Source organism: Tetrao urogallus (assembly GCF_951394365.1).
Source record: "Tetrao urogallus genome assembly, chromosome: 2".
NCBI classification, from domain to species: domain Eukaryota; kingdom Metazoa; phylum Chordata; class Aves; order Galliformes; family Phasianidae; genus Tetrao; species Tetrao urogallus.
Window position 1 is genome coordinate 69,433,594 of NC_136814.1, and position 13,389 is coordinate 69,446,982.

The 13,389-nt window shown below is 39.6% G+C and overlaps 1 protein-coding gene across 1 annotated transcript in view; it reads right to left on the bottom strand.

The window, feature by feature from the left end:
- The window catches only part of GRIK2 (glutamate ionotropic receptor kainate type subunit 2), a gene marked incomplete at both ends in the record, with an annotated part of 345,231 nt that extends 334,288 nt beyond the window's left edge, over window positions 1–10,943 (bottom strand). Inside the window, one exon of the mRNA XM_079532662.1 lies at window positions 10,829–10,943. Within this exon, the coding sequence (XP_079388788.1) occupies window positions 10,829–10,943 (115 nt within the window). The remainder of the gene's footprint in view (window positions 1–10,828) is intronic.
- Between the last annotated feature and the right edge of the window lie 2,446 nt (window positions 10,944–13,389).

Sequence of the window (13,389 nt, forward strand, 5' to 3'; positions counted from 1 at the left end):
TTAAATTCTTAGCCTCCAAAAAAATAGTCCTTTTGATATTACTGAATCACTTTATCAAGTAACATCTTCATATTTAATTGTGAACAAACAGAAAGAAAAAATCTACTATTTGCATAGTCTATGTGGTTTATTTGTATGTAAACCATGTTTCGGTGGGTTTTTTTGTTAGTGTTTTTTCATTAACTACACTAAGCTCCTTTCCATATGCTGCATTTTCAACTCCTATAGCTTTCTCAAACTACCTCTACTCTGCCTATACATTTTACGCATATAGAGAATGGGTGAAGGGAGAAGAGAAAATAGTGTAGTCAGGGATATCTGAGGACATGACCAAGTAGTATTTAAAATAGCCCATCACTCAAGTCACAGAGTCAAGTACTGAAAAACTGTCAGCCAAAAATCACACTTCTCTGAAAATGGACAGATACAAAAGCACAGCTCTTGAAAATCAGCGAGACATACTCCCTCAGTACTAAACATACCATCTTCAAAGAAAGAATAAATCCATATTTATATGATATTAGATCTGACTAGTCAATGGCCCTGTTTTGCACACCTTCTTTTAAAATACCAGCTTCAAACTGTGAAATATCTGAAGTTAATTCTTACACGGACTAGAAAGATTTATAATATGGGTGCTATGCAACACCAGAAACTCTAAATTTAAAAATATAGGTATGTATTGCATAGAAAAATCTTTCAATTTGAATGAAAAACATATCCATGTGGGTACAGGAAATTTTGTAAGTATAGTAAGTCATGAGAACTGTAAATAGCGTTTTAGAGCAAAAATCAAATAAGCAATAATTCTACAAATTAGATTTCCTAGCTTCGAGTCCTAATATTGATCTTCGTTAAGCGACACAACGTGAAGCAAGAAAAACGAGTTTTGTGTGTAACACTTGAATGCAGGCCAATAATTTATTTGAGGTTCTGTATAAATTTTATAAACAACTTTCAGGTACTGAAATGAGTGAAATGTGTGTAGCAAAGTGAACACAAATGTCCCTGTTAACAAACATAAAAAAATGACTATGATGCAGCATTTGAAGAACAAATTAATTTTCCTGATTTTAAGTACTTTGCATAATTTTAATTTCTCTAATGTACCTTATATCTAATTCCTTAATGAGTAGGTAACATGAAATATATTTTAAAGATTTCCTGCCTCATAGGATAAATGTTGCTGAATACCGATGATTTTTTTTTCCTTTAAACTTTACTTCTGACTGTGTCATCTTCATGTTCTTTATTATTAATCATGTATAGTTGTAAGCAGCACAAAGTTTTGGATTGTTTTGCAGTATTTGAACAGCAAATCAAGCTGTATTGCTAGCACTGGACCACAATATCTTTGTTCAGTGAGTACACTCTTTCCAGATGTAAAAAAGTAATAATTTTAAAAAGTCTCTGCTTGAAAAAATTCTCCATTATGTTGCATCTGTTTTATAATATGTTGTTAAATATTGTAAATTAGAACAAATAAGTGAAAATTAAACTATTAAAAAGTGTAATGTGATCTTCAAAGATAATTTGGGGGAAAAAAAAAAAAAAAAATCAAGGAAAGATTCTCAAAAGAGATCCTTTGCTAATTGGACTAGCATAAATAGCATGACTTGAAGAACAAGCATCATTTAGCATAGCTTAGGATCTCTTCATGCATCTTAGCAAAAATACTCTATCACCAACTTATCCAAAGCAATGAATATACCTACAATAAACAAATTTATATGGATATTAACATAATTGATAGCTTTAACACTAGAATGATCTAAAAGTTTTCTTTCTCTGAACAGTGCTCAACAACTTATATCTGACTCTCACTCCTCTTGCACTAATGTAAATCACTGACCTTAGCTTATGATAAAAGGTTGAGGGAACTGGGCTTGCCTAGCTTGGAAAAGAGAAGGCTCCAGAGAGACCTTATTGTGGTCTTCCAGTACTTGAAGAGAGTGTACAAACAGGAGGGGGAACAACTGTTTCCATGGGTGGATAGCGATAGGACAGGGGTGGATGGTTTTAAACTGAGACAAGGGAGGTTTAAGTTAGATATCAGGAGGAAGTTTTTCAGAGGGTGGTGACGCACTGGAACAGGTTGCCCAAGGAGATTGTGGATGCCCCATCCCTGCAGGCATTCAAGGCCAGGCTGGATGTGACTCTGGGCAGCCTGGTCTGGCGGTTGGTGACCCTGCACGTAGCAGGGGGTTGGAACTGGATGATCCTTTTCAACGCAGACCATTCTATGAAGTTAGAAAACATTACATTTAAAGTACACTACAGGTATCTTATTTCAATATGTGACCCATGAAACGTACCTGTAAATAATTAGCCTATAAGAAACTTCATTGAGTATACACAGATTTCATATCCCACGTGATATAGAAACATACAATTTAAATCCACTTAGCAATACCAAAGGATCTGTCTTTCTGACAGTGTAAGGAGTTGATATTGACTCATGATCAAGTACTGACACAGTAAGCATAGGCAGAAATATATGTTCTGCCTTTGCCTAAAAGAACCCTACTTTCTTCATGGTTTTCCTACATGAACTGTAAACGGAAAGCTTCAAATAGTTGATTACGTTTTTTTGTTGTTGTTTTTTTGTTGTTGTTGTTGTTGATTTTTAAAGAAAGAAAAACAGTTTAAAATGTTGAGATGCGAGACTCAAGTATTTGATGCAGACTTATCTTGGTTACTATTGTTTCTTATTATTTCTTTTATTATTATAGACTGTTCAGCAAGTTGTGTTCTAATTCTGTAATTTTTAAATAACTGTACAAATGAGCTGATTTATACAGCTGATACATATTTAGCTCAACAGATGATATAACTTGTATATTTTTAGCTTCTAGAGAAGGAGAAAACACCAAAATATTAGATTATATAGCAACTCTTAGTAATTTAACCCAGATTATTGCCTAGTAAGAATGCGTATGCACATGAATGAGCATTTTAATAAAAATGTTTTAAATTCAGTCTGTTATCTTATGACAAAAAATACTTTAAAGTAATAACTATTTTTGTATTCACAGAAATAGGACACTTAATTTGAAATATATTACTGGAGATACTAAAGCTAAATGTGAAGATGGCAAGCTCTCCCAAAGCTGAAGTAGTTCTGCATCTTTAAAATCAAGCTTGATAAAATTCACTCAATAAACTTCAGTAATTAGTTAAATAAAAACAAGTATTCACAAACAAGTCCTTATGTACAGGTCTGACTTTGATTATCTATTGTGAAAACAAACATCATTTGTTTTCTGGTGAGTTTTTAGAAGAGTGAGAATTCTGTTTCACTGCTTTTTAATTTTAACATCAAGAACGGGATGTTGACTCATTGACAAATTTATCTTGCCGTGTTAAGTTTCTACCTGAGAATTTGAGTTCAGCACGTGGCAAGAAAACCCTGCTCAATCCACCTCCATTTCCTCCAGATGGTGGTCGATGTCAGGAACTGCAGGGTTCATTCAGATTAACATTTGCAACGTAAGTATTGTCCACTCTAAGTCAACTTAGTTTAATCCTTCAATCTCCACATACTATAAAGGAGGCATAAAAGCTGGTTTAAACCAGGTTTACACCAAGTTTTAGGTAGAGATGTGTCCTTTCATGTTTTAATTTTTCACTTAGTTTACCAGAAAGTTTGGAAAGCCAAGACTTTCCAAAAATTAATAGAAAGATATTATTAATGTTCCCCTTCTGGCTAGGTTTACACTGCACCTTTAAAAACTTTAGCCTATTAAAATAAATAAATAAATAAATAAATAAATAAATAAATAAATAAATAAATAAATAAATAAATGGAGAAATGAAGAGGGAAGAAATCACATAAGAAAAAAGTATTTTTCTTTAAAAATGTTTGGTTCTCATAACAGTAAATCATTACCTTTTCCACTCATCCATTTTAAAATACAGCATGGATCATTTGGTACTAGATTTAGCTACACCTTTTGAATTCAGATTATTTTTACTGTTTATACAATAGAGAAACACTGGAGACACACACTGAAGTATTTGCTTTTTTTTTTTTTTTTTTTTTGAATTAAAAAAAAAAAAAAAGATATTCAGCCTACAGTGAATTAGAAAATTCATTAAGTCACCTGAACAACAGCTCCTGAAATCATATTAAGTTCTCCCTGAACTGTTCTTCCATCAGTGTTATAGAATCTAATGTGTAAGAATTAGTAACTGGCGATCAAGGACTTTCTCACAATGAAATATCAACAGATATCCTCAACATTCCTATATTAACTGACTTTTAAATCCAGATAACTGTTTTAATGAAGACCAAATTTTAAAAGTTTAGGAATGTAAACACAAATATAATAAATTAGATTTCTACCAAACGTGAGTGAATGCATTTCCCCAAATATAAAAATAAAATTCTATAAGGCCTATGAATTAACCTTCTGACGTGTTAATGACAAAATATTATCAGCTATGGATGAACATTTTTATTCAAAGGCTACAACGTAGGTATATTTCAAACTATCCCAGTAGTCACAATACTAGCAGCACTCTCCTTTAGCCCAAGCAAAAATACCTAGAAGAGGAAGCACTTTAGAAATATATAAGCTAAGAAGGTTTAATTGTTTGAAAGTTAAATAAACATAGCTATCAAATATGATCCTATATGAAATCCTATTCTATTTCAATAGCACTTTGGAAACATTATTCAGTAATAAGTTTCAAGGAAGTCTAAATCCAGGCTGATACAAATCACTTGAAAATATTTGCAGCAGATGTAAAAAGAGCAGTCTTAAGCACCACACCTGTGGATCAGCACCACATCTATGGGTCAACTCTAATTTTTTATTCCACACAAAAAAAAAAGCTTTGTGGTTTTAATTGAGATTTACCTTTTAATGTAATTAAATATACACTTTTTGAACTTCTGGTTAGTGTTTTACATAGTATTACAACACTGTCTAGTTTATCCAGAGCTGGCTGAGCTCCAGTAATTGAAATAGTGATCATTACATGTTTGTTCTGTTTTCTTTGCATTACTGAAAGCTTTGGCTGTTTAAACTGAAGGCACTATATAAACCTAAGACTGTTATTACTGAAGAATAAAGGAGCAAAAAAAAGTACAAAATTATAAGTATTAATATGATAGTGATCTTTTATTCTGCATATTCCAATTCAGATGTGACTGCACAATTGTATTATGTCATCATATTGTTTAATCTAATCTTCCAACATACATTACAGCCTAACATTATAAAAAGCTTATTCAGGAAACATTAATTTGCCTTGCAGATTGAGGAGTATGGAAATAAGGCGCTTTCTAGTTTCTCTTTTGAATTATTGACAGAACTTCTAGTAATTGCTCCTCAGGAAGAGACTGGAGTGAGTGAAGGTAAAAACAAAGGCAAAAAAAAAAAAAAAAAAAAGTAAATAAATTAAGTTAGGGACAAAGATCTACAATTATTTTGCAACAAGTAGAAAATGTTTGGTTTAATTTTTTCTAAAGCAAGTGGTGTTTCCCTTATATAAAATAAATAAATAAAATTTGAGTTTAGAAAATGCTGGCAAATCTCTTTTTCTCTGGTTTCTTATCTCCAGGGACAGATACCATTCCCTTCGACGACCACATTCAAATGTAAGGTATTACTTGAACTCTGCATCACTTCAAAAGCCAGGTAGCAGTCAGAATGAAGTGAGTTATACGTCTCACCACCTAATCTATCAGACAATTGTGTGAAAATCCTTTTACAAAGCAGTTGGTGTTCCAAACACCGGTTGAAAGGATCTGGGGATATTCCAGACAGCCCACACGGATGAAAGCTTTCTTAACCTACATTAAATCTTGATAATGCAATAATGAGTCTTTTAAAGGGATAACTCTAATTCCCCTATCTAGTGCAAAAAAGACTGTATACAGCTAATCTGCTTTGCCCTTTCAATTAAACTCATCCAGGACGTTCTATGTAGTCAGCACCCTGAATGAGTCATTAAAATTCTCGTTCTGTAAGAGTTGTGTGCAGTGCACTGTTGTTTCTAAATTCCATTAAATCCAAATGGTCTTTATCGCTCCATGACCACTGTGACTTCAATCAGCCAATTTAATTACCTTACCAAATTGTCAGCAGAAGTAGCAAAGAAAAACAGGAAGGGCTGTGACGTTATCAAATTGAAATCTTCCTCTGTACCGTTTAATCTAGAGCAGTCAATAACAATGCTTCTCACCTTCTTGCTGCCTTCCCGAGGCTCTTAACCTTATTCCTCTTTCAAAGATTTCTGTTGCTGTTTGTAAGACCGATTTTGAACTCCTCTCTGTGTGGATGTTAACGTGTATTTAAAGCTTCTTGTCCTTGGCAGTAAAATTTTCATTGGCTCTATATATTGGAATTACCAACACACAGACCTCTAAGGGCTACTACAAGTATTTGCTTTGAAGATTTTGATCACACTCTCGATCTGATCAAAGCCAGCTCTGTACGTTCTGCCATTTAAACATACGCAAAAAGCTTATGTCCTTCCAGTAAAAAAAAGTGCCAGCGTAAAATGCAAAAGAAAGATGGTGCACATCGAGGCTCTAGTAAAACTCCAGCTCAATCAGCGGGTATTTCTCACCTAAACTCTGGTTGCAAAGCCTTTTGTACAGAGCTAGCTCTCCCTGCTCTTCCATGTCTCTGCTGTGTCTAAAACCATCTGATAAGAACGGTCACTTAAATCACAGAAACGTATGGGCCGGCCCCCATGACAACTGCACAGGCAGCTAACGCGATGATGCAACCTCCTGGCTGGTTTTGCCGAGCCCCATTGTAAACATTCTTGTGTAGATAAACTCAATCCTTTTGAGCAAAGAGGGCTCATTTAAGCAGTACGGCAGACAAAACCTGTGCCGCACTTTCACGACAGAATTCTCCGGTGCAGAGTAATTCCCTTCTCTGAGATCCCACAGTGGAGCCCAGTTGTTCTATTTTTTTTTTTTCTATTCAGACTCACAGATTACGCTATCGACCATACATAGCTCTATTTTGCAACTATTCTTATTATTTTGCTTCACGAAGGACAGCGGGAAAATACTAGTTTTCGTAATGGCTTGATGTGTTAGTGTTGTTTTTCCTTTTCTCTAGTTAAAAAAAAAAAAAAAAAAAAAAAAAAAAAAATCAGTAGTAGGAAATTATTCCTGGAGGAGTACAACACCATCTTTCCTTGAAAAGCATTCCACCTCTTTTGTCTTAGCTTTCTTTTGCTTTTAAACTCTGCCTCCCCCCTTCTTTTTCAAGATGCATTCCATCCCACAACACCTACGCCCCTTTCCCATCCGCCTGAAGCTAGCTTTCACCGCAGTCACCTGCAACACCAAACTAGCAGAGAGGTTAGACTATAGACCTTTAATTTTCTTTATATCCTCCTTATCGGGTCTGTGAGCTCCCTGGGGAAGATCCTTGATCTTTCACACGTTTTCACCTGAGTAACTTGAGAGGGAATTAGGGCCAAACCGCTTTCCCGTCCCGCTCACCAACCTTTGCCGTAGGAAAGACGAGCAGGGTTCTGTTCCGCGTTGCTCTCAGTAGCAGAGACAAGGCCCGAAAGGGGTAATTTAAATAAAGAAGAACCTTTTAGAGTACTGTGGAGTTCAAAGAGCACCACATAGGAACAGGGAAGAAAAGAGGGGTTTCAAGCAGCCCGGCCTCTTACTGCCTTGGGCGAGAAGAAATGGGTTTGCGTGAACTCAGGTGGAGAGTTACTGGTAGTTAACAGCTCTTAATGGCTTCGCTCATTCAGCCGTACGAGTGCCGGCGTGCCCCGAGGGGGGGAAAGGCAGGAGCGAGGGGGCTTGCGGGACCCGGCGACAATGGGGCTCGGGAACGACTCGGCCCAGCCCGGCTCCACTACTTGGTGTTTCTTGGGAGCTGCTGTCCTGGGTCTGTTCCTCCACTGCACAGGGGCACGGAATAAGAGAACTGTGAAAAGCGGTCCCCGATAATGGAGGGGATCCGCCGACGGTCACAGATTTGGGCTTTTCTAATGGTGCCAAGTAATAAGGAAAAGGCTTCAATCACACTTAGCAAAGACTAATATCTCTCATTCGCCAGGCTGCTATCCTCCTTCGCCAGGCTGGGACCTGGCCTGATATGCACAGCACTGGGCCGGGTTTAAGTTTAACTGAGCAATTGTTATAGCTCCCGTTAGAAACCCTCGGCTATGGTGGGCACAAGCCTCCTGCTTTTACAGGGCTTGCCTGTGGGAAGCCATTCAGGAGCAGCAGAGGGAAGCTGCTCGCACACCACGTGAAGCAGAGTATCACTTCGGTGAGGCTGATGCGATGCCTGCACACCTGGCTGTCCCACTCTGGCAGCAACAGACACGGGGCTGGGTGCAAATGGAGACACTGCACAACCTCTCCCAGTGCCTGCTTCATGAAGCACAGGCAGAAGCAACCTGTGCCATCCCAGGTGGCTACAGCTCCCTGTGTGATTGCTAAAAGATACCTTGAGAGAGAGAAAGGAGATGAGATGCTGGCTAGTCCCAACAATTACAGAAGCCGTGGGAAGGACAATGTGAATCCATGGTGGTTAATTTGCACAGGAGGAATGAGTGGGATGGGGCTCTGGCAGGCTCCAAGATCTCCCCTGTTGCCATAGCACTGCTGGCTGAGGAAGAAGAGCGGGGGCTGGCAGGCTGCCTTCTGCAGGGAACTCCTCAGCTTTCGCTGCTTGGGGAGTAATCCACGGCCAGAGATGGGCATCCCAGCCCTTGGTCTCAAGGACACTCAGAGGAGATAGGGGCGGAGGGATATTCTCCTCTCAAGAAATAAACAAAGATCCTCCCTCCTTCCCACCATGCCCTGCACGGAGCTGTCACCCCTGGGGAAGGAGCTGGACATCTTTCATAGTCACAGAGTCACTGCACACCTGGACCAGGCTCAGTCCAGACTCTTTAAAGAGGCAATGTGCAACAGGCCCAGCTGAGCAAGGGGGAAGTCTTCCTCCAGCTCTCCTGATTCTAAAATTTCTCATACTAAGATAAGCTAAACAACCACTCCCTGCTTCAAAGCCTTACAGTTGGGTTGGTGACAATTTAAAGACCAGAAAAATCATTCTGTGCTTTAGAAGCAGACTCAGTCTTTGCTGCTACAAACAATGGAGTGAGTGTACCCTGTTACCTGACTGTGTGACCCAAGGACAGTGTGGAAGTTAGCCTAGAAAAATGAGTGCATGTGGGACCATGGTTACTCTGGGTGGCAGAGTCCCACTGTACCACCTCCAGTCTCAGGATCATTTATTGTTCAAGTCTCTCCCAAACACTGCTCGGCAGGGTAGCTCTGTAGGTACTCTGGATTACCAATTCAGAGAGGATGGAAAAGGAGGAAAGCTCACCTCTTGGTGTAATATGGCCAGGAAGATGCTTGTTTACACACAACAGCTACGCTTGAAAATAATTCAAAGGTCCAACCCTTGGCACCAGTCACGAATCCTGGTTTGCCCAAACTGGACTGCGCTACATCACACAGCTCCGGTGCTAATTTCACAGCCATGATTATAGAGCAGACTGAATGCAAAATCAACCTGGCAATGATATACGGACTCACTTAGCCATGTCCAAAGAAACAAGCATTCCTCAAGACGGTTGCTAAGAGCAACGTGCCTTAAGCACCACCTTTAGACCAGATGGAAGCAGAAAATAAGTGCTACTAGGAATTCAGCACACGAGATCAGTAACAGGCTGGTGACTTTTTAATCATTACTAATCTTCCCCTCCAAATAAAAGTGAGCATGGGGGGGAGTGGGGTGGTGGGGGGGTGGGGAATTTAAACAAAATTAGAAACACACCGAGACACTACTCCCGGGAGAAGACGAGAGTTTTCAGTGCCCCACGGAAAGAGATGCAGAGGCTGCTGCAGCTCCCAGCGGTCGGTGCGAGGGTGAGAGGCACCGAGGCTGCCGCCTGCCCGGGGGAGCCACTTTCGGGCTGCCCACTCCCTCCACGTTTCGCCCACTCCTCCGGGACCGCAGCCCTCCCGGCCCGCACACCTCGGCTAGGAGGTGAGGTTCACTTTCCCTTCCGCCCTGTCCCTGCCTACTGCAAAACTTTGACAGGGCAGGCATGGTGGCCGGAACGTCTCTCTCGCTTGTTTTCTTATGCACTTATACACAAATGCGCGCACGGTCAGTGCTGCTGAGGTTAGTTTCACGGTCCAGACGGGACAGACTTTAAACTCTCAGCTTTCTTGGAAATCTCATTCTGATCTATGATTTTTGTTCTCTCTTTTCGTTGAGGGGGGAGGTGTTGGAACTCATGCAACTTTTCTCACATAGAAGAGCCTTGTTTTTATAGCGTAACGTAATGATTCTTTCACAAGCGTGGAACAAGGAACAAACCATCACTAACCCTAAACGCCAGAGAAGAGGCAAGCGAGCGGGAAGCCAGCCCCGAGCGAGGATTACAGCGTCGCGCCCGTGCGACATCCGCTCAGATGGAGCAGAGGCGGGCGGCCGAAACTTAACAACTACTTGACAGGTTTTAACTGATGAAGCACTGCGCCTTCCACTACTATGGAAACAAAATAAGGTACATTATGAGGGAGCCACGCAAGCTCCGCAGCCTCTTAGGCAAAAGCGTTTGCCAGTCATTTTTCTCTCCATTGTTATTATAATTATCATCATCGTGCCGTTACTACGGCTACAAAGAGCTGCAGCGTCAGAAAAAAACACACAGCAATTCATGCCTCCGGATGCAAAATACACAGAGACTTCGGTGCCCGACTCCGATAGCACATCCCAGCTGTCCCCCAACACCCCCTTAGGAGTCAATCCTACGTAAATCGCATTCGGGTTGAAACGCACAATGAAAAAGTGTCGAGAAATCTTACCAAATCTTAATACATGTGTGGTTCCTTGAGAATATCCAATCCACAGTAAGCAAAGAAGGAGTCTAATGGTGCATCTGAAGACTGGATTAGTTAGAATAGGGGAAATAATCTTCATGATGTTTCTATACACACACGCGCAGCCTTACTTCCCCCTTCTAAGCCGTCAGGTTTCTCGGCAAGGTGAGAATGAGAATAAGTAAACTGATGGCCCTCAGACACGATCACGGCATGGTCACAGAGAGAAGAGAGAGTCTACGCTTCCCAAACCCATTAGCAATCCCTGCATGTTCTTCATTCACTGCGCCAAGGAGCAACCTTCAACTGCAAGGAATGGTGGGACATCCATGTTAATCGGGGGAGAATCCTTGAGAAATCCAAACACACACAACGTCCAGCCGAGTAAACCTGGGAGGCAAGAAAGGAGGAAAATCAATAGGTAATCCAGCTCGAGAAATCGCTGAGGTATCACCACATAGCGAGAGTCAATAAGCACCAGCCGTTTCACTGGCGAAGCTTTTGCCGTGCTCCCATTCTACTGCACTGCTACACAGCTTCTGACGCGAAGCCAAGATTAAGTGAGAGAAATTGAGATAGCTCCTCTCTTCTTAAGGCTGCCTGCCAGACAGCCTTCCTGATTTCTATTATGCAACAGATCTGATCGCCTTGCGTTGTCGGAGGAAAAAAACAGCTCGGTTTTATTTACAGCTTTCTAATTGTTATTAGTCTTTCAGTCGTTCTGAACAATAGCTGTAAGTGTCTGTGCCGGGGGCGGGGGTGGAGGAAAGGGCTATAGGAGAGAAGGGAATCTGTTTCATAAAAATCAATTCATGCATTTTAATAGCTGACTGGCTGGCTCGAAATCACTTAGCTTCAGAGCTGTGAAAGAGAATGCTGATGATAAAAACATGCATGTTGTCAAAGTAACGTTAAGGCTAAAAAAAGATCATGATATTTACATTTACTGACTGCTACTCACATTAATGCATGAAAAAGGGAAAGTGTGATAGTTTGCCTACTGCATGTTCTTAGGAACTTTCCCCGGATCCAGTGGTAACATAGTACCAGCCTGCTTTTGCAAGGCAAACAGGAACCTGCAGAGCTAGAGCTGCCTTGTTGAATGCATAGACTTGTATTTCAGCTTTGCTCTAAACAGTAACTTGTGGATTTACAGATTTATATTTTGCATTCTATTTTGTCACTATCTCTTTTTTTTTTTTTTCAAGCACAGCATTCCTTTCACAGGTATTGCTGTTCCTTCTTGTACTGAAAGATGCATGTAGTTTGTCAGTTTGCAGTTCTCAATGGGAACAATAGCACTGCCTAATTTGATAGTGGTGTACTGAGTTTGTATCTGCAACTGCAGCCACGGACTTTTGTCTTATGGCTAGATGTTCCAAAGAACTCACTCTCTAGAATAGTTGAGACTTTTTTTCTGAAATACAATTAGTTGTGTGAGTGTAATCATGAAAATAGCTTTAACTAGGACTGTCAGACTTCACAGTCTAAGAGAAGCTTTTGCTGAGTATACTTAAGCATTATTAAAAATATTAAAATACAATTCCTAGATTCCTCACAAGGAAAACGAACTCATTCTATTCTATATTCTGCCTGTAGATATCTTCTGCCTCCTTTATCTTCCTCCCTGACTTTTATTACCAGAGAAAATATCACTGAGAAACTTCCCCCACACATACATACAGATGAATACAAAAAAAATGTGACTCTACAGAATTAAATGCTGGTGATGCCAAGAAAATTAGAATAGCCTAAGAAATCTATCAGAAGGAGAACATGGTAAAGGTGAGTTCCAGTTCGTTTTTAAATGATACCTCTATATCATGGACATGTAAATAAGTAACAGCAACATTTAAATTATTACTTGTAATGTTGCTGTTTTGTATCTCTGAAAGTGTTTGCAATTTGCAGTAACTTTCTTATCATTATGGCTTTTGGTTTCCTCAGCATGCTTTTACTTAAAAAGCTGTAAAATGCTGATGAAAATAAATGTACGTTCTGTGAAGGGATTATTAAACATCATTGATTTTTTTTTTTCTCTTTAAGATGGAGGCATAACTGCAGTGTCAGAAATAAGTATCATGAATGGCTAGTTCTGCAGTCTAGCAGGGAATTCAATCAGACGGTTTGACTACTGGAGCACTTTAAAAAGAGCACCTAGTGTTAAAAGCAAGGATATCTAGCGACTCCTTCAGTTCACACTTAGAATATCTCCGAGAAAAAAATGCACATAGAGATGCTCTTTCTTGTATTTGCTATATCCCATTTTTTCCCTCTTCTACTTTTTCATCTTTTATCTTAGTTGAAGAAGAAATAAAACTCACATTGTTGAACACCGTGAGCATTTCTTTCCTTTCTCATCTTTCCTATAATGTTACTGAAATAGAGGACATTAGGCATCTTTTTAATTCTGACTGCTTGTAAGTAGCTTCCTGACAAAGTGATTTTTTTTAAATTTAGCTTAATTTTGGTAAGCGTTTATGAAAGCATAAGATTCCTTAACAGCTTCAATAGACAAGACAAACCCGGGACAAAGTGACACCTTT